Source organism: Antechinus flavipes, chromosome 2, assembly GCF_016432865.1.
Source record: "Antechinus flavipes isolate AdamAnt ecotype Samford, QLD, Australia chromosome 2, AdamAnt_v2, whole genome shotgun sequence".
Taxonomy (NCBI): Eukaryota; Metazoa; Chordata; class Mammalia; order Dasyuromorphia; family Dasyuridae; genus Antechinus; species Antechinus flavipes.
In genome coordinates, this window is record NC_067399.1 from 161,196,703 (window position 1) to 161,219,102 (window position 22,400).

Genomic DNA, 22,400 nt, shown 5'->3' on the forward strand with positions numbered 1-22,400 from the left:
AATCATGCTTCTCATTCTTACCAGTGCTGCCATTCAGTACAACAACTAGGGGACTAAACAAATATAGAACAAAAAACTACTGACCCATGATCTCAATCTAGCCTTTTAATTCTCAGGGCCTCTGTAGGGCACCTGATCCATGGCCTTCTAAACCAGCTTGCAAAAGCCAAAGCCCCATCTCTTTTATTTTTCATGAGCTAGGGGATGGTGCAAAGCATGCTCTGCCCAACTGCTGACCTGGTTCTGGAAAGGCAGAGAAGCATGACGTGGGGCATGTGGATGTTTATTTAGAGGATTGCTGTAATTCAGGCTCTTGGGACAAATGCAGAAAGGCAAGCATTTAGATATTGTATTCATCTTGTTCCCCTGCCTCCCAGAAGTGTTATATTTAGTACCCACATCAATCAGAACGAGACACAGCCCCTGGTGTGGGGCCAAAGAGAAGGAAAGGTTTGTCGATATTCCAAGTAGTCATGTATAGGAGTACCTATCTGCGTGAAACCCGAAAGGAGAAATATGAACGGGCTGATGAATTGCATGGCTCAGGAGAGCTGAGTAGCTTGGGCCAAGCTCAAGGACTGGAGAATCTACAAGAGCTCAATGAGCGCTTTGCCAGTTACATCAACTGGGCTCGGGGGCTGGAGCAACGCAATGCCATCTTCCGAAAGCAGCTAGAGACCTTCCAGCGTCTAGATGAGTTGGCTAGCTTGGAAGAAGCATTTTCTGAGCAAATAGAGCTGAACCTTCAGCGGGCGAGGGACCTAGCTATTGATCGGGCTAAGCTGGAGCGTGAGGACAAGGATGCCCAAAGGGTACTCGATGAGTTCCGAAATAAGTAAGCTTTGTTGGGGTGGACTCAGAATGAGACATGGCCTCCTGAGATGGGAGTTGGGGAATGTTTGGCAGGAGTAAATTGGCTTGAATGTGACTTTTCTAGGAGCAGGGTAGGCAATGTCCACTCTACCACTTAATCAATGGCCACAGTCAGATTACTTCAAAGGGGATGAAAATATGATTTTAGAAGTTGTTCAGGAAACCTATTTGCTAATTACTGACTGAACATGGTCCTCCTAAGTGTTAATCTATGGTCTGATTTTTTTCATGAATAATTAAGTATAGGTATTTATATATGTGTGTGTATATGTATTTGTATGTGTGTGTTACACACAGAAAAACACATACATACATATATATGTATATATACACACACACACACACACACACATAAATCCAGAGTTAAAATAATTTGTTTAGATTTACCACATATATTAACAGTAGCATATGTTAAGAAGAATCATTGTCATCATTTCAGTCACTTCTGATTCTTTGTAACCTTATTTAAGGTTTCTTTGGGAAAGATACTAGAGGAGTTTGTAATTTTTTTTCTCTTTCTTTAAACATTTTATATTGTCAAGTAATATAAATTAGTTACATTTCCCATGATACTCTTTCTAGTTCTGATTAGATCAAGAATTTGCATTGATACTTTCTTTATTTGTAAATAAAAAAGTTAAGATGAGGTGTATTTCGGCAGAGAATACAAATATATCAATCACTGCCAGTGAAATTGTTTTCTTATGGTATATCTTCTTACTAGAAAAAAATCTGTAGAAAAAAGTTTAAAGGAAAAAAATGTGATAAAAATAGAGATTTACACATGTAATGTCCAATAGAAGGATAAAATTTCAGCTGATTCTGATTAATTTTCATAAAATTCATTTATGCAAGATATGTACTGAGAGTCAAAGGAAAAGGAAAAATTTTGTACTTACCTCAAAGTCCAAAAAGGTTATCAGGGTCAATTGGGTCCCAGATTAATCTTTACCTGATAATTGAGGAAGCAACTTATTTATTTGGATCTTTGAGATAAAGGTGGTATGAGCTTTTAAATAAGGAAATCTAAGTTTTAACTTTAGTCATTTTTCCCTTTATTTTACTTGGTTCTTTAATTGCCTTTGTAATTTGAGAAATTTCATTCCTTTAAAAATGATATGTTAGGAAAACTTTCACTTATTTGAGGTGAAAGTTGAAACATCTTAAAATGAAATTACATTTTCCTGATATGCCAGTCATATGCATTTCTATTGAGGGATTTACAAGCCTACTTAGATGATTTATTTTTTGAGTTCAAATTTATGATTTTATACATTGAGGGGATTGCAGGAAGATGATTGCTAATTCAGACTAGTTAACAAAAATAGTGCTTCTGTTTTAATAATCTTATAGTTTTATATATTATAGTGCAAAGAGCATTGCTAGAGGAGCTGGGTTCAAATCCTGACCTCTAAAGTTTACTACCTGTATAATCTTGGGCAAATCACTTATCTTTCCTAAATTTTAGTTTATTTTTCTGTAAAATGGGAAGGAAAGGAAAAGGAATAAGTATTTATATAATGTCTGCTCTGTGCTAGGCACTGTGTTAAGTACTTTAAAAACATTTTAAAATATCTTAAAAAAATAAAAAAATATTGTCTCAGGGGCAGCTAACCCTAGAAAGAGCACCAGTCCTTAAGTCAGAAAGACCAAATTCAAAGTTTAAATTCTCAGATAATCACTAGTCATGGGACCCTGGGCAAGTCACTTAACCTTATCATTGTCTCAACAAACAAACAAACAAACAAAAACCAAATAGTTCATTTGATCCTCACAGAAATCTTTCAGGGTAGGGGCTATTATTATTCCCATTTTATAGTTGACTGAGGCAAACAGGTTAAATGGCCTAACCAAGATCACACGTGCACAGCTGTTAAATATCTGACACTAGATCTGAACTCCTGGTTTCCTGATTCCAGACTTAAAACTATAGCTACTGTGCCACCAGCTACCTAAAATGATGGGATAGGATTAGATGAAGTCTTCGGTGCCTTCCATAGTAGTTCTAGGTAGTTCTAGTATTTATACAGTGCTTTAAGGTTTGCAAAGTGCTTTACATATGTTCTCTCATCTTGTTCTCACATAAATGCTGTGAGGTAGGTGCTTCTATTATCTCCATTTTCCAGATAAAAAAATTGAGACAAAAAATCTAGGGCAGGATCTGAACTCAGATCTTCCTGACTCCAGGTATACTGTCCTAACCAATTTATTACCCAATTACCTCTCCAGATTTAGCTTCTATGTATTGAAGTGTGTGTCTGTGTGGAGAGAGTAGGGGCATACATATAATTACATCATTTCTAATTATTTACAGTCAAATTTATAATTATTTATAATTAAAGAAGTTGTTTGTTATAGTGGATGGAATCCTATCTTTTATGTAATGAAAATCACAAGCATTATCATTATATTAACTACATATATTTTTAGGAAAGGAGGAGAATTAAGCAATTATATAACATCTGCTATGTGCCAGGAAGTGCTTTACAAATATTATCTCATTTGATCCTTTGAGAAACTCTGGAAGGTGGGTGCTATTATTATTCCCACTTTTAGGATTGAGGAAACTGAGACAGACTGAGATTAAGTGACTTTCTCAGGGTCACAGAATTAATAAGCATTTGAGAGTGGATTTGCATTTAGCTCTACTTAACTCCAGACCCAGTGCTTTATCTACTGTGTCACTTAGAAGCCAGATACTATAGTGTTCCTTCTTCAGTAGGAAAGAAAGAGAAGAAAATTCATGAATTTGGCTTTTATTTCCAAAGATATGCTCAAAGCTAATTTTATTTATTTAAGAAATAACTCTTTCATTGATTAAAACTATAATAACTATCACAGAATCATGGAATTTTATAACTGAAAGGGGATTTTGGAGATCTTGTAGTTTAAAGGATCATACATTTTTAAAAATACATTTTTATTTATTCATTAAATATTTCTCAACTATTAAGAATTTTTAAAAACATTTTGAATTTCAAATTCTTTCCCTCCCTTATCCCTTGAGAAGGCAATATGATATTGATTCTACATGTGAGCACATGTAAAATATAGTTCCACACTAATCATGAAAAAAATATTTAAAACTTTTTTTAAATAGCTTTATTTCAATGTAGTTGATTTCTTTTGTGATCTTATGTGTTTTATTTTATGAATTGAAAAACATTCCAAGAGGTTCCTGAACACAAAGGGATCCTTGACACACAAAAAAATTAAGAACCTTTGAGCCAATCCACTACCTCAGTGGTAGATAACTCAAGGTTTCTGTGGTGGAGTGTTTTATCTAAGGTCTCACTTGCTAATCTTGATCCTAGTTCTCTAAGTCTATTCTTGGACATTGGTAATTCCTTCTTTCCATGCCCCCTCCCTATTATGAAATAGAAAACTTATGAAATTCAAGTATATTTTCAAAATATCAGCACATTTTTCTTTATTAAAGTCCAATAATCAAGGCAAAATAAGAAGCGACTTGATATGGTGGACAGAATGATCTAAGAGTTAGGAAAGATGAGTTCTAGTCCTTTCATTGATAGATTAAAAACTATGTAACCAGGGGCAAGAAACTTGACAGATCAATGCTCCAGTAAATTCTCTATAAATTGTGGAGAAGGTGCCAACTGCATTGCAAAGCAACTTTCCCATTGGAAGCTCCATGTACGACGGTGGTGACTTTTCAGGTCTTGTAATTGGAAATAAAAATCTAAACATATAATTCAAAAATTCACCAATTATATTTCTCCAAAGTGAACTCTGGGTTAAATTGGATGTGTGCAAATACATAAAGGAACCTGTGCTCAGTTAATTAGATGATGAAGATAGAGGATCAGGAAAGTTATTTTGGGAATCAGCATCTCCCCTTCCTAAATATGGAAAGATTTTCCTAGTTTCCTTTTCTCAGTTGAGTATTTTGCAGAACTCTCCTTTGCTTCTCAAGCAAAGCCGCAAATTCTCTAGATATAGGGGTGGGAAATGCCACAGAAATAAGAGGATTTTTGTTTCTTAAGTTGTAGTACTTCAGAAGGTTTGTGACTTCATCTCTGTGAATACTTTGTGACTTTTGACACTTTGCCCCTTTTACCTTAGTAGCAGATGGTTTTCATAAAGGGAAAAGGAGGTAAGCATTTATATAGCACAAAATAGCATATAATATGTGCCTGGCACTGTGCTAAATATTTTTAAAAATATTATCTTATATAATTAAGGGCAGCTAGGTGATGCAATAGAGTGTGAGACCTGGAGTTAGGAAGACATTTCCCCCCCCTAAATTAAAATGTGGTCTCATGCATTTACTGGCTTGAGTGACCCTGGGCAAGCTATTTAACTTGGTTTGTCTTAGTTTCCTCATCTGTCAAATGAGCAGGAGAAGGAAAGGTCAAATTACTCTAGTATCTTTGCCAAGAAAACCCCAAATGGTGTCAGGAATAATAGACATGACTAGAAAATGACTGAACAATAACATGTATATAATTCTGTCTATATTTTTGGAATATATTAATATCTAGCATTTATACAAAGTGCTTTGAAGTTTTCAAAGAACTTTATAAATATTATATCATTTGATTCTCATAACAATCTTGGAAGGCAAACGCTGTTATTTTATCTTTTTTTGTAGATTAGGAGACTGAGGCAGAGGTTAAATGACTTGCCAAATGTTACACAGCTAGTAAGTGTCTGAGGCTGGATTTGAACTCAGTTCTTCCTGACTCTCAGTCTGGTGTTCTATTCATGGCACTATCTAGCTGCCTTTGAATTTTTTGAAATTTTTGAATCTTTTTGGAACATCCTAAACAGAGGTCAACTTAGTGTATACCTGTTATATGTTGTGTACAAATTGTGGTATGTGGTTCCCTCTAGGGAAAAAAATAAACTCCATTTGTCCTTTCAAGTCATGAGAGGTAGCACTCCCTTGCACATACTCTATGGTCTTGTATGTATGGCCTTCTTACTGTTGCTTGTACTTGCTACTCTATTTCCTGTCTCCCTCATTTTGGGCTTACTGTCCTTATGCCTGGGGTGCCCTCCAGTCTTATTCTGACTTAGAATCCTTAGCTTCTTTTAGGGCTCAGCCCTTCACATAAAGCCTTTCTTGAAATTCCTAGCTGCTCATGCCTTCCCTCCTAGTATGCGGTCCTGATAGAATGGAGGGATAGGGTCATCTCTTGTGGGTAGGAACTGTTTGTTTTTTGCCATTGTAGCCCCACAACCTAATTCAGTACCTGGTTCTAAGAAAGGAACTTAATAAATGCCTGTTGATTGATATTAGACTGCTGATAGCATAGTCTATAGTCTGTGTGATCAGTGCTTAAGCTGCTTACTTGTGGTTTATGCTTTCAATTTACAGGTATCAAAATGAATGTGAATATCAGCTCCTGCTGAAAGAAACTCTTGAACGTCTGAACAAGGTGAGTTTATTACATTCTTGGATTTGGTTAGGTTCACTGACAATGCTGTAGTGTATTGCTGAGATACCTGCTTAATGTTTTTTTCCCTCTAGGCAACTTTATAACTTGGATTTGGTAAAGCAGTTATCTTGTTTTCCTTCTCTCTGTCTCTGTCTCTGTCTGTCTCTCCCTCTTTTCTTCTTCTTCTTCTTCTTCTTCTTCTTCTTCTTCTTCTTCTTCTTCTTCTTCTTCTTCTTCTTCTTCTTCTTCTTCTTCTTCTTCTTCTTCTTCTTTCCTTCTCCTCCTCCTTTTCCTCTTCCTCCTCCTTCTCCTCCTCCTCTTTTTCCTCCTCCTTCTTCTTTTTCTTCTTCTTCTTCTCTCTCTCTCTCTCTCTCTCTCTCTCTCTCTCTCTCTCTCTCTCTCCTCCTTTCCTTCCTCCTTCCCTCTCCTTCTCTTTCTCTCCTCCCATCTTTTTCTTTCTCTTTCTCTATCTCTGAGAGGTATTTACTTAGAGATATTATTATTCCCATTTTATAGATGATGAAACTGAGGCTCACAGAGCCAAGTGGCTTTTCCAGGTCAGGTCACATTATTAGTAAATATTAGAGACTGGACTTGAAAATTCTCCAATCATTGTTTTTGGGAATATAGTTTAAGGAGTTTTTTTTTTTTTTGTTGTTGAGAAGTATCATCTTATAAAAAAAGATCAATTTTAAGAAAAATATGATCCCGCCATCATGGATACATAACCATGAGGGAGATTTGTACAGAAGGTCAAACTTCAGACAAGACAATAGCTCACTAGTATGGACTGGCAGGACTTCTAAAGTTCTATCACCATGAATACTTTCAGAAGGAATAAGAAAACCAGTGCTGAGCAGGACTAGGGAGACAAATGACTTTCTTACAGGGTCAGGGCCCTGCAGCCTGAACAAATACCTTGGAAGCAGGTTCTGGGAGGAGCAACACAGTCTAGTGGATAGAGCTCTGGATCAGGTGTCAAGAGAGCTGGGTTTAATTCATACTGTGTACCCAGAAGGAAGTCACTTAATTTTTAAGAGTCTGTTTTTTTCAATGTAAAATTTGGATAATAATATTTACATTACTTGTCTTGTAGGATTGTTGTGAGTAAATTTTAAAGTGATACCCACATATATACATAGATTTCTGTCTTTATGCCATGTAATCTCTGAATTTCCTTATCCCAACTACTAATCTCACTGATGAATCTCCAGTCCTGGAGAAATGCTACATTTCCCCCTCACTGTTCTTGGAATATCTTTGAAAAGTCAGTGTGATCTCTAATGCCACAGATCCAGTGCTATTTCCTCAGGATGATCAGTTGAGAAACATTTTAGTTAACCAGCTTTTAATAGTTTTAGAAAGGGTATTTTATTTAAGTTTTTTTTTAAAAAGGGAAAGAGAAAACAATCATTTAATCAACACCTATTAAGTGCCAAGCACTGGGCTAAGTACTTTACAAATATTATTTCATTTGATCCTCACAACAATCTTGGTAGGTAAGTGATATTATTATTCTCATTTTACAGTTGAGGAAACTAAGGAAGAAAGCAGTTAATGACTTGCTCCAGAGTCAGACAGTCTCTGAGGCTGGAGTTGAGTTCAGGTCATCTATAAGAAGTCAATGTAAAACATCTGTCAAAAGTCTGGGAGATTATTTCCCAATGAAGAAGAAATGGAAAATGGGCTTAAGCTTCATCAGTACATGTGACAAATGGGTAGCTTACAACTCCTGGTTGCTTCAAATTATTTTCTCTCATTTGTGAGGTGATTAAGGAGTTCCCCTTGGATGTGATGTGCTTTCTTTTCAGAGCTCCTTTTAGAGACACGAATTTATGGGCAGTCTATCCTTGGCTCCTAATACTGATAATGATATTTGCTCTGAGGATAATAGAAGGACACTGATAGAGACATGGAAAGTCTTAAACTCTTCAAAACTTAAAAATTCTTTCTTTGGGCAAAATGAAAAGAGGCCTAGAACCAAGACTAAAGCTTCTCTTCCCTACTCAGATGGTTACTTCTCAAGAGAGTTTAGCTGGAAAGACATACTTCCTCTAATTTCTGGCAATACTACAATTCTAGTGAGCTTGGTAATTTAATTCTTTTCCAATATTTCTTCATTTAGAAACTATCAGATTGATTGATTAATCAATCTGCTTTAGAGCATTTTGTAACTTTAAGGAAGGGGAGTACACTGGATAATTATCAAAGGACTCTGTCCTTAGCACTCACAATCCACATCTACACTGGAGAAAGGCGACCTTGTGAGTGGGTGAGGGCCATTTATTACCAAGCTTCTGACCATTTCAGAAAATGGAATTTGCCTTAGAGCTAGCTGGTTCCTCAGCAGTTGAAGAGCTTGGGCCCTCCAATTCAGACCCAGAGCTTGGTACAAAGTCCTCACTTCTTCCTCTTAGCTTAGCTATTATTTCAAGCAGCTATGTGTGAAGATTGCTCAACTCTCGAGAATGGCTTTCTATCTCACAGAAAGTTTTTTTTACGAAAGGAAAAGAAAATAAATCAAGAATTTGAAATGGGATTTGTACACTCTTCAGGGTTATAGAAAGAGTAAATCTTCTGCTGCTCAACTTATTCCCTTCTCTGTCTCTTCCTCCCAGCTTAAAACAAAGGGAAAATAGGCTTCTCTTTCAAAGAATATTCCCTTCTTTTCTGATATTCAGTGGAGATAGAAACTGGACTCATTGTTTTCATTCATAGAAGGAATTCCCAGGTGAGGAAATGCTCTCTATAAGTACAAATTGACATTTTCTCTGCAACATTTAGAGAGCTACCCAGAACACTGAGCAGTCATCAGTGTGTTACCCAGGGTCAGGCAGCCAATAGGTGCCAGTGGAACATGAAGCCAAGTTTTCCTGGCTCCAAAGCCAACTCTATAGCCACTGTGTCTAATTCAACTGAAAACAAAAATTTGGGCCATGCAACTCAATAACCAGTCAAAACAGTTCAGGTTTGTTGTCCAACAAGCATTTTTCTTTTTAAAGAAATAGTTTTAGTTAAATATCATAAGCACAAAATTAAATGAAAAAAATTGAAACTCTTAATCCTGGCTGAAGAAACAAGGAAGAGAAAAATGGAAAAACAGGAAATGAAAGGACTGCCGACAAAAAGGGAAATTTGACCTTTCTCTGGATTGTGAAAGGGATGGGAAGGAGAAGAGGGTTGCCATTATGTCTGGCGTCACTTGATCAGAAGCAAAAATCCATCAGATCCTGAACTGAATGTCTCCACCACCTAACCATTCCTACTCATCATTCTCTTCCATTTTACTTACAGACACTCTATTCTGACCCTCTTTCAACTATACATTCTTCTGAAGTTGCCTGCTTTATAAACTCAGGATAGTCTGACCAATCAATAGATGTGCCCCCTGTGAAGTTTTCTAGGCAACATTTATGAGTAAAACAAAAGCAGATCATCTATAAATGTTAATTATTTATTAATCTATGTAAGTGAGTTTGACAAATAGATAGAGAGAAAGCCTAGAACTGGAAAGACCTGATTTTAAATACCACCTCTGATATATATATAGCCGAAGAAAATTAGGGCTGGGCCAGTCTGAAAGCAGAAAATAAGAGATGTTATAACTGGGGTGGCCACGTCTGCTAGATTCTCCTTCTGACAATGTTCTCCTCTTAGGAAGTTGGGCATTGTGTAAATGCTATGTCTTGAGTGTCTGTTTTCAATTTATATTATACTTTGGATGAAGTTTATATAGTAACTAAGCAGTCAAATCTGGCTGAGAATAGCAGTTGTGATAGACACATCAATTAATTAGATCAAATAAACAAAAGTTTTGTTGTTCTTACAAGATCTTATCTCTAATATTTAGTCATCTTTTTCTTAGGTTTTTTTTTTTTTTTTTGTCCCAGGTGGTTTATTAAAAAAAGGTACAACCTAGAGTTATGGAAATATCCAAGTCAATTCAAAAAACATTTCTATGTACCATGCACTGTGCTAGTTCTGGAAATTCCATACAATCACTCAGAAAGACTATTCTTGTCCTCAAGGAACTTACATTCATGACAACACATGACAGAAAGCCAAAAGGATTTGTGCCTTGTGGAGGATGCCCATTAGAAGCATGATGAAAAAAGTTTGGAGAGTCAGAAAAAAATAAAGATGTGGCTAACCAGATGCTTATGGAGGTACTGGGAGAAACCAAACAATCAGAGAAAGGATTTGCAGGGACAATATGTATGACTAGTGGGAGAAACACAGAGAGGTCTGCTTTGATATGATGGATAAAGACTAGAGCATCAAAAGTGAAGCTCAGAACAGAATAAAGAAGCTACATTCAAAGTAAAGTAAAAAGAAAGCTACTTTGTAGAAATGATTGGTTGAATAATTGCTGCTTCTGGCTAAAATGCTATTATGCATTGAAAAAGATTAGTTTTAAAAATTATTTTCACAAAGCCATCAGACAAAAGCAGTACTTACTAGAAAGAATAGTGTCCCACTGGCTATGTTCATCAAAAGAAGTTAGAATTACATTTATATCACAATTTCTCAAAGAATTCTTTTAGTGTGTGATTTTGTTGAGAAACTCTGATGATGCCCAAATCACAATTTTTCATACTTTAAAAATGCTTATGAAATAAGAATTCTAGTCAGGTGAATCACTCAGAATGTTTTTGGAACTCTCTGTAAGTAATTTAATTCAACAAACTTTTATTAAATGATTATTTTATTGATTATATTTGTATATTGAGGTGAGGCAGGGATAGAACAGAATGGGAGAGGAGGATCAGGAGATAAAGTAGAAGAAGGAGAATGCAAAAATTCATCTATTCTTGGGACTATAACATACAGAACACAGAATTCCTAAAAAGGGATAGATTCTGGAGGAGACAAAAAGTTTGGATATTGTATAATCTCTAGCTCTTGTGGACTTTAGTATAAGGATAAGACATAAGTATAAATAACCAGGGTACATGACATTATTTGGTACCTGGGCAGCTTGGTGGCATGGGGGAAAGAGCATTGGACTTGGATTGCAAGAAGTCCTAAATTCAAATCCTTCCTGAGATACTTATTATCTGTGTGATGCTAGGCAAGTCCCCTCACCTCTCCGTGCTTCCATTTCTTCATCTGTAAAATGAGGGCATTGGATTTGCTAGCTTTGCACTTCTACTTCTAAATTTACACCGTAGAGAGGTATAAAACAAGGTAAAATTCAAGGAGAAAGTTTGTTTTCCAGTTAGGAACAATTGGGAAGATCAGGGAAAGCTTCTTGGAGGAAGCAGCACTTGAATTAGGTTCTAAAAGATAGGTTGGAATTTAATGGACAAAAAGGGAGAGCAGGAAAGGCATTTAGGGAATAGTGTAAATAAATGTGTGTAAGTGTGGAGGCACTTTGTTCACACAGGGGATAGGAAGATCTCTTTGCTGATGTACAATATGCATGGAGGGTGATATTCTGAGGTGAGACTGAAGATCACATGATGCCACCAGATTTTGGGGAGCTTGGGGATGGGAGGTGGCCTGAAATAACAGGTGAAAGGGTTTTACGTATTAAGGATTGGGAAGACTGAAAGATTTTGAACAGGACAGACCAACTCATTATGACGATTACTTTGACAGCCATATAATGAGGGTAGAGAATGAGTTGGGGATCTGTTTAATAGTATAGGAAGAGGTAATGAGGGCCTAAATTAAGGTAAAGCAGTGAGGATGGAAAGAAGGGGGCAGAGGAGAGAGAATATAGAGGCTAAAAGAATAGAACTTTAAAAAGGGATTAGATTTTGGGAGGGCCAATGACAGGAAAATGTCAAAGATGTTTGAAGTTAATGGTCTGGGTCACTAGAAACATGTCAAAAGATAAAAAATCTGGAAGGAGAGGGATGTTTTAGAAGGAACAGGATGAATTCACTTTGGAACATAAAAATGTGGATAATTCTAGATATAGTAAATGTATATTGAATTAAATTGCTGGACATATTGAAATCTTGGTGAAAACAGGTGGAGCTGTCTGGCAGAAAGTTAGACATGTGGGATCAGAGCCCATCCCATGGTGAGGTCTGAATAACCTGATGCTTGAGGCTCTGCCAGTGGAGATCTCTGAATATAGAAGGAAAGGAAGGGAATGAATATTTATTGTGCCAGACACTATGCCAGGTGCTTTCCAAATAGTATCTCACTAAATCTTCATAATAATACTGTTTCATCAATGCTAATATTATTCCTATTTTATAACTGAGGAAACTGAAGCAGATAAACATTGTGACTTGGCCAGAGTCACCCTGCCTCTTCCTCTGCCTCTTCCAATAAATATCTGACAGATTTGAATTTAGGTTTTTCTGATTTAAGGCACAACACCTTCATTTCTTGCTTTACCTAACTGACTTTACTAAAGGGCAAAATTTTGGGGGACACATTTAGAAGATGGAAAGAGAAGAAAGATAATTGGTCAAAAAGAAAAGATGGAAAATATTTATTTCCCGATTTGGCCTAATTTTGCTTAGGACTGTTAGTCAATAAACATTTATTATTATTATTGTCAGGAAGAAAAAAAAACTGGTAAATGAACAAGGGAGATTAATAGAAGCATGGGTATAACAGATGGGGGGGAGGTGATTTGGCACTCCCAACAGTGGGAGAATCTCGCCAACATTTGTCTCATGGAGAATCTATTCCATAAGCTAATTAATTACCCTTCTTGAAGGATCCCATCAATAATGATTCTTCAGTTCTGTTAGATTTATAGGGAGTCCATTTAAAAGTGATTTATGCCCCATGTACAGCTACCAGAACTTTAAAGCATTGGATGTTTTGGAAACTGGACCTGAAATCTGTCAATATATAAGCCTGGAGATTGTGCAATGCTGACAGATTATGAGTAGTGGGTAGTGGCCTGGAATGCCAAGCAAAATGGTTCAATCTTTACTTACTAAGAATTTGGGAAGTACTGAATGATTTTGAATAGGACCAAGCTTCCAACAGAGATATAGTAAATTTTGATTAACTAAAACCCAGCTAATTGAAGCCTTCATCAAGCAAATTTATCCATCCTTCATTTAATTCAATTGAGAAAGAAAAAGTGATTTAAGGATTTTATATAGACAAACTAATGACATTTAGGGGCTAATCTGGACTTTTAATAAAATCAACCCCATCAACTAAAAAAATAGCTATTTTAGGCCTACTTCTACAATTAAAAATTGATGTGAATTATGATCTGAAAAATAGAAATAGCTTGAATTATTAGAAAAAAATTACATACTGAGACATGCAATGTTGTACTAGAAAAATCAGAGCCAGAAGCCTCAAAGCCTAAATTTAAATTTTAGATCCCATATTATCTAGCCACAATGTCATGGACAGATGATAGGAAATGTTTGTATTTCAATTTTCCTATATATAAAATGAGGAAAATAATGCTTGTAGCAGTTATCTTGTAGGATGGTTGTGAGGAAAGTGCTTTACAAACTATAAGCCTATGAATATGAATATTAAATTTTCAACATTATATTTGATAAGGAAGGAAAGAAATGGGAACAAATACCTATATAATACCTACTAGGCACCTGGTACTATGCTAAGTGATTTGCAAATACTGTCTTTCTTTGATTCTCACAATAATCCTCATTTTGTGGTTGAGGAAACAGACATATAAAGCCACACAGTAGGTGTCTGAGGCTAAAAACACAGATTTTTCCTGACTCCAAAGCCAGAAGAACTTTCTGGTTAAATGTTATTTGGGGATGGGAGGTGGCCTGAAATAACAGGTGAAAGGGTTTTATCTATTAAGGATTTGGGAAACACTGAAGGGTTGTGAACAGGATAGACCAACTCATTATGAAGGTTACTTTGACAGCCATATAATGAGGGTAGAGAATGAGTTGGGGATCTGTTTAATAGTATAGGAAGAGGTAATGAGGGCTTAAATTAAGGTAAAGCAGTGAGGATGGAAAGAAGGGGGCAGACACTCATTGTTACTCTGATCTCCTTTTCTTTTCTTTCTTTTTTTTTTTTTAAATAACTTTTTATTGACAGAACCCATACCAAGGTAATTTTTTACAGCATTATCCCTTGCACTCATTTCTGTTCCGATTTTTCCCCTCCCTCCCTCTACCCCCTCCCTAAGATGGCAAGCAGTCCTTTACATGTTAAATAAGTTACAGTATTCTGATCTCCTTTTCAATAGCTAATTCTAAATGTGATGGGGCACACACATGCATGTTTTTGATGACTGAGAGTGGGTTTTTAGAATCAGTCTGAGTCTCATTGAGGAAAAAAAAGAAAAGTTTTCATTGATGATACATCTGAAAGACCAGCTGACAGCATCAGTGACATAATGAAAACATGTGCATCTTCACCTCCCAGTTTTGGGAGCAGAGTGGGAAGGGGGACAAGAACAGTGTGTGTGTGTGTGTGTGTGTGTGTGTGTGTGTGTGAGAGAGAGAGAGACAGAGACAGAGACAGAGAGAGAGAGAGAGAGAGAAAGAGACAGAGACAGAGACAGAGACAGAGATAGATAGAGGCAGAAACAGAGACAGAGAGACAAAGAAAGACAGAGAGGCAGAGACAGTGAGATAGAGAGACAGAAACAGAGACAGAGAGACAGAGACAGAGACAGAGACAGAGAGATCTGACCTTAGCTATTTTTTGGTCAAGTCACTTAATTCTGGTGCTCAGTTTCCTCATCAATAATTGAGCTGGAGAAGGAAATGGCAAACCACTTTAGTGTCTCTTCCAAGAAAACCCCAAATGGGACCATGAAGAGTCAGATAAGACTGAAAAAAAATTACTTAGCAACAGCATCAAGATATTAAGTCACCAGTCAAAAGCCCTTAAAAAGGAAAAAGAAATGCTGCCAGGAGCAAGTCAATTACTCTTTATTTTGATGAAAGCAATTGCTTGTGTTTTAATAGACACTCTGAATAAGCAACTTTAATTTGAAAAACTTAATATGCTATGTTGAGTCAAAACACTGACTGAAATGATGTTTCCTTCTGGAAGTTTTACCTAGTTACTTCCCACCACCATAAAGACCTTGTTCCACTTGGACCTTACATGGTATTTGGGTTGCACCCTTGTTATGCACATAACATGTATTTTTTGTGCTATAATAATTTCTGCATTCATTTTGAGCTCCAGAAGGACAGGAGCTACATTTAATTTAAACTTTGTATATTTCTTAAGGCTTAGTATAGCGGGGTAGATGCCATCTACATTCTGTAGGTTCTTAACAAATATACATTTTAATTTAATTGTTGGATGATGTTTCACAAAGAATTCTGAATAAAATTCATTTTAATTTAAATGGCCTAAATTAAGGAAAGATGAATATACTCTAATTTTTATCCTTTCCAATTCTTCCTTCCTTCCTTCCTTCCTTCCTTCCTTCCTTCCTTCCTTCCTTCCTTCCTTCCTTCCTTCCTTCCTTCTTCCTTCCTTTCTTTCTTTTTCTTCCTTCCTTCTTCCTTCCTTCTTCCTTCCTTCCTTCCTTCCTTCCTTCCTTCCTTCCTTCCTTCCTTCCTTCCTTCCTTCCTTCCTTCCTTCCTTCCTTCCTTCCTTCTTCCTTCCTTTCTTTCTTTTTCTTTCTTTCTTTCTTTCTTTCTTTCTTTCTTTCTTTCTTTCTTTCTTTCTTTCTTCTTTCTTTCTCTTTCTTTCTTTCTTTCTTTCTTTCTTTCTTTCTTTCTTTCTTTCTTTCTTTCTTTCTTTCTTTCTTTCTTTCTTTCTTTCTTTCTTCTTTCTTTCTTCTTTCTTTCTTTTCTTTCTTTCTTTCTTTCTTTCCTTCCTTCCTTCCTTCCTTCCTTTCATCCTTTCATCCTTTCCAATTTCAAAGACTTTTCATACTGTTCTTATTCTGTTCATTCTTGTGAGGAACATGAGAAGTTAGGTTCCCATAGATATTGTCAAAACAGGATGAAGGGAAGGGTGAAATAATCTTGTTAAGATATCTCCAACCAATAATTGTAAAAGTCAAAGAACTGCCTAAACTGTTGTTTCCTGACAAAGGACCTCTGGCATAAACTGGCCCAAGCAAGCTGGGGCCAGTACTGGGTACAAGCCTTTTGACATATGGAATAGGTAAATAAAGAGGATTGTAGTTCTAATTTAATTGTCAGATGGTAAATCAGACCAATTTTAATTCTGATTATAATCTCACCTAATTGTTATTCGGATGATAAATTCAACCAATTGTAATTAATTCTATAAATCCAACCAATCTGAACCTTGGGGTGTGTGTGTGTGTGTGTGTGTGTGTGTGTGTGTGTGTGTGTGTGTAAGGAACTGAACTAATAGTATAAAGCTTATTCTCCCATAGTACTACGAATATCTCATCCATGAGTACACCTAAATCTGGGGAGAATCACTGAAGAAAGAATTCTTCTCACTCTAAAAGAGCACTGGTTATAATACTATTCCTGGACTAGCTTGCAACTAGGGAAGCAGTAGGCAGCAGCAGCTTGTCCTGCCCTTACTCCCCACTGAGTTCCACAGGGTCTTTTGATAATTTTTGATAATCCTTGTTGATCCTTTTTGGAAACTGTGAACCTATTGGCACATATTTATCTTGTGACTGGGTTAGTGGTAGATCACTGTAAACCTAGACGCTATAGAAATGTTTCTCCTCTCCCCCTCCCCCCTGCCCCATGAACTTTGCACTAGGCCTATTGATGTTTTCAATAGTGATTTGCTTGATTGGGAAAAAAAAAAAAAGCTCATTGAGTTGGCAGATGATCCCAAATTAGATACAGATGAAGGCTGTCTCTGGAGATTAGGATCAGAATTCAGCATTTGTAATTAAGACTTTCTGATGTAGAGTATTATGTGGGTTCTCAAGTTATTCCAGATTTCAGTTTTTTGTCCCGTAGACTGTTATCTAGTGTGTTTCTTGCCATGTAGTCAGTCTCTAAGGAAGGTGCCATCTTATTTCTTTCCATTCAATTAAAACATTCAAATAAAGTATATATATATATATTCATTTTAATATATACATACATATGTATATATATATATATATATATATATATATATACATATCTGCATTGTTTTTATTCTCCTCACCATCTGTTTTTCCCCCTGCTCCAAAATCAATCTATCAATCGCTTGACAAGCACTTATTAAGCCCTTGCTATTTTCCAGACATTAGGTCAAATGTTGAGGATTTTCCTTAGCATCTCCAAATTTCTTCCTTTTTTGAAGAGAATCCAGGCCCAGGGTGTTATCAGTGAATCTTTTCGTCTTTTGGAATCCAGTAGAAATGGGGGATTCAATGGAGTGTGAAGAAAATTGCAATGATTCTTTTTTTTTTAAATTAAATTAAATTTAATTTTGTAATAACTTTTTATTGACAGAACTCATGCCAGGGTAATTTTTTTTTACAACATTATCCCTTGCACTCGCTTCTGTTCCGATTTTTCCCCTCCCTCCCTCCACCCCCTCCCCCAGATGGCAAGCAGTCCTATATATATTAGATATGTCGCAATATATCCTACATAGAATATATATTTGCAGAATCGAACAGTTCTCTTGTTGCACAGGGAGAATTGGATTCAGAAGGTAAAAATAACCCAGGAAGAAAAACAAAAATGCAAATAGTTCACCTTTGTTTCCCAGTGTTCTTTCTTTGGGTGTAGCTTGCAATGATTCTTTATGAGTTATTGTGAGTATTTTCTGAGAGTGAAATAAAGGCTGTATAATTTACTCTCCATGGATTCTATTTCTTAGACTGAGAGATTAAGCCATTTGCTCTCTGTGACTGGGGCCAAGAAATTTAAGGTAGACATTCACCTCTTGGGTTGAATAGGTGAGAATGCTTATAACTTTTATGTACCTGTGCTCTGGAGTAACCAGTACTCTTTGCATTCTTCAAAGAATCTCAAGAATCTAAATAAGGTTCTTTCTGATTCTCTTAGTAATTAGCACTCTCCTGCTAATTTTATTAAGGTAATTTATTAAGGTAATTTGAATGTTCTCAATATTGATTTATTTGTGTAGGTGTGTTAGAACCTTCAATTAGCATTAAGCTTCTTGAGGACAAGGCTATTTCATTTGTTTTGCCGTTGTCACCGCAGTGCCTACTACAGTACATTGTACAAAATAAACTGTTAATAAATGTTTGTTGAATGAAATTTATTTGAAAGCACAGGATTTAGAATTATGAAGGCATTGGATCTCTCCTGATTAAGATGATTACTTTGACAAGTTTTAATCCTTTTGCCAAAATCTATAGCATCATTTCCTTTTAGAAATTATTATGGTAAAAAAAAAAAAAAGAAATTATTATGGTACTTTGACAAAGTTAGTATGTTCATGGGAAAATTTATTTAAATCTCTTTGAACCTCAGTTTTCTTATCTGTAAATAGGGATAGTAACATTTGTAGCACTTACCTCAATGGATTGTTATAAGGTTCAAATGAAATAATATAAGGGAAATACTTTGAAAGTTTAAAAAAGCTCAATATTATTGTTAATGATCACGGTGGATTTAACTTATAATGCTAAATTTTGTACTAATCCTTATACATGTAAAGCTCTTTGAATTTGAAAGGCTACCTCCATCTTCTGAATTAGGGAGACCATTGTGAAATTTTTCCCATTTTGGTATTTCAGGAAGCAGATGAAGCTTTGCTGCATAATCTGGAGCTTCAGATCGAATCCCAGTTTCTACAGGATGACATCAGTGCAGCTAAGGACAGGTACAAGAAGGTAACTGAATTATTTCCTAAAACATTCTCCCATGTCTTTAGTCAGACAGATAAGTCCAAATAAATTTCAAAGGGATCAAAAACCAAATTGCCTTTCTTTTTGTCTAAGAAAATTTATGTGGTCAGCTAGTTGATCAACAACACTCACTGAATATTTTCCAGGTAGGGGAGGAAGTTCCATACTACTTGATCACTGTGACAAAGAGTTATTATAATCTGATGGTAGTTAGGTATTCAAAGAAACCAATTATAGTTACTGAATTTAGGTTTTTGTGCAATCTATCTTGAAGTGTAACTGGTTAAGGAAACAATGAATGTTAGTGTCTCTCTCTATGTGTTGACAATGAACTGATGTGTGTGGAGACTAATGTCATATCTCTTTATCCCCTTCATCATTTCATTGGTTTTACTATGATTATCAGATAATTCTGTATTCTTCACATGGAAAATGCTTGATGATAATTTGCTCTCCTTATATTTTTCATTTTGTTTTCCCCCTTTATTGTATAATATTTGCCCATTCCCTCAACCCATCTTTAGATGCTCCATTTCTTCTCCATATTTTGCTCCTAGCCTTGATTGCTTGGGAAATCTAATAGGTAGTAGGTTGGGTGACCCAGAAGTGACCCAAAGCTACTTTTAGGAGTGGAATGGGAGGACCATCTGGATCAGTAGGGGCATTCTTTACTCTCCTCACCCTCAGATCGTAGGTGGATGACTCCTGCATTTGCTCATTGATTTGGGTCATTCGCAAGTTTGGATGAGGGACCATAGATGGTATTTGGACATTTCTTTAATAGCATGCCTGGCAGCCTACCCTTTTGTTGCATATTCATTAGGTCCTGCTTTTCCCATATAATAGCACTTGATAGAAGATTACAGGGTGAATTTAGAGCTAGAAGAGATCTTAGAGGTTGTATAGTCTGACTCCTTCATTTTACAGATAAGGAAACAGGGGCCTAGAGTGACTTGTCTAAGTCCTACAGAGGTAGGATTGGAACCCAGGTTCCCTGACTCTATTGCTCTTTCTAATTGTACAACATGACTTCCATTATTACTCTTAAAGTGCTTACCACTTGTCATAGAATAATGAGAACTTGTCTAACTTAACAATGAAACATGACTCTCTTATAATGAACTTTAATTTTCTGTACTAATAAGGGAAAACAATGGCCCAGGCAACACAATAAGTCAACAACCCACAATTCTTTTTTATTTTACTTTGGAGTGATATATATACATACATATATATTTGTATGAAGGTAAGGTGCAACAAATTAACTTTCATGGTTATATATTACTTAGGTTAATATTATAATTAATTTGAATTTCTTGAGTATCAGGAAGCAGGAAATATACTATTTATGTGGAAAAAATGACTTGAAATTAGAAACTTTCCATGTCTCATCTGTAAAGCAGAGTAGAGAAATCAGAATAATCTAAATTCAGAGAAATGAAAATGAAAAATCTAAATTTTTAAAAATCAACAGCAGCAGAAAACACTCAGATTAAGAGATATAGGGTCCCTTAACCCCATTATCATACATAACCTTAGCCATGTAGAATTTCAATGAAAATATTCTATTCCTCCAACAGAATCTCTTGGAAATCCAGACCTACGTCAGTGTCCTCCAGCAGATCATACAGAACACTCCTCCGGTGTCCACAATTACCATTGGCATAAATGAGGTAAAACCACAGGATTAGTTTAGTGTTGCAGCCACCACAAAGGGAGGGATTCTGAGAACTGAAGGGTGATTGGCAGATGTCCAGGATGGCATTTTTAGGCTCTAAAGTAAAGCTTTCCCTAAGAATCTTGTGAAACAAGATTCGGTTTCCTTATCTCATCACCTAACATTTCTGTAGGACTTTCTGGTGATTTCCTCATGATATCTATGTGAGTAGAATAATATGAGTATTAGTCCTTTGTATCTAGAGTAGAAGAATTTAGAGATTGATTTCATCCATCCCCTTCTTTTTTTATATGAGGAAATTGATTCTTGGAGACATTGAATTCCCCAAGATCATTCAGCTAGGAAGAGAATGGATTTGAACTTAGGTCTTCAGATTCTGAGGTCACTGCTTCATCATGTCTCCTCTCTTTTTCTGATAGTACACATTGTTACTAGTCGTCTTATAAATTAATGACCCCCCCATGCCCAAGGGACCTAATCCGTGGAGACCATGTACCACATATTACCCATACTGGAAGGGTCAGCCATCTCCTTGTCCAGCTCATTTTTCAGATGAGGAAACTGAGGCAAATGGGGGTAAGTGATTTTCCCAGGATCACACAGCCAGAAAGTCTGAGGCCAGGTTTTCCTGGTTACAGGCCCTACACTCTCTCCATAGTGCTACCTAGCTAGTCATAGCTATAGCCCTGCTGCTTCTACATCATGGGTTACTTTTTTCTCACTGATCAACACTAATTTCAGATCAGCAGTTTCATTTTTGATTTTCAGGGAGAAAATGGGAAGAGGATGCTCATTTATAAGAGACAACAAGGTAGTAGAGTGGCCAGAGCTCTAGAACTGGAATTAGGAAGATCTGAGTTCAAATGTGAGCTCAGATATTTATTTACTGTCTATGTGACCTTAAGCAAGTCATATAACTTATAATGGATAACCAGGTTTTGCCTTCTTTCTTCTCAAACTATATCTTTAATTTTCCATTTGGGCCTTTTACTGTGCTACCATCCCATCTGCTTCTTCCCTTACTCCTTTCTTTCTAGGCCCAATGGGAGACTAGTACTTCATGGAGGGCCTTGATTCTTTCTCTGCCCCTCATCCCCCATCCCTCCAGGAGTATGCCTCGAGAAGGATCAGGAGTTTCCTTACTTAAAGGAAGGAAGAGTTAAGGATTTTCTGGATCCCAAATCCCATAGCAAATTCAACTTGTAAAAGACTCTTAGTAAGAATTAGATAGCCAGATCTGGTTTTTAGAGAACCCTTTGACCCCAGGTGCTCTGTGCCTGCTTCTTTGGTTCCTACATCCTTCAAGGGAGAAATTAAAAATAAAAATCCCACTTTCTATAAAATGGCAAGAATAATAGAAATTGTTTCCCAGGGTTGTTATGAGGATCAAATGAGATAATGTTTATAAGGTACTTTGCAAACCTTAAAGCACTATATGAATTCTAGCTGTTGCTATTATTATTGTTCCTACTACTACTACTACTACTACTATTACCACACTACTGTTACTACTACCACCACTACTACTGCTACTATTACTGCTATTTTTATTATTAAGGAATTTTATAATTTATTATCATAAACAAACATATATAAACTTATTACAAACAATAAAATTTTATTAAACATCTCCTCTTTGTCTTCTCTCCTATCTATACTCAGGCAGGTGACTTTCTTCTACAATGGTCACTGGATCTTTGTACTTTTCTTTTTTTTAAAAAATTAAAGCTTTTTTATTTTCAAAACATACACA

At 36.2% G+C, this 22,400-nt stretch overlaps 1 protein-coding gene across 1 annotated transcript in view; it reads left to right on the top strand.

The window, feature by feature from the left end:
- Window positions 1–473: 473 nt before the first annotated feature.
- The window catches only part of BFSP1 (beaded filament structural protein 1), a 56,315-nt gene continuing 34,388 nt past the window's right edge, over window positions 474–22,400 (top strand). Inside the window, exons 1-4 of the mRNA XM_051975891.1 lie at window positions 474–835; window positions 6,215–6,275; window positions 18,859–18,954; window positions 20,550–20,642. Coding sequence (XP_051831851.1) covers window positions 474–835; window positions 6,215–6,275; window positions 18,859–18,954; window positions 20,550–20,642 — 612 coding nt within the window. The remainder of the gene's footprint in view (window positions 836–6,214; window positions 6,276–18,858; window positions 18,955–20,549; window positions 20,643–22,400) is intronic.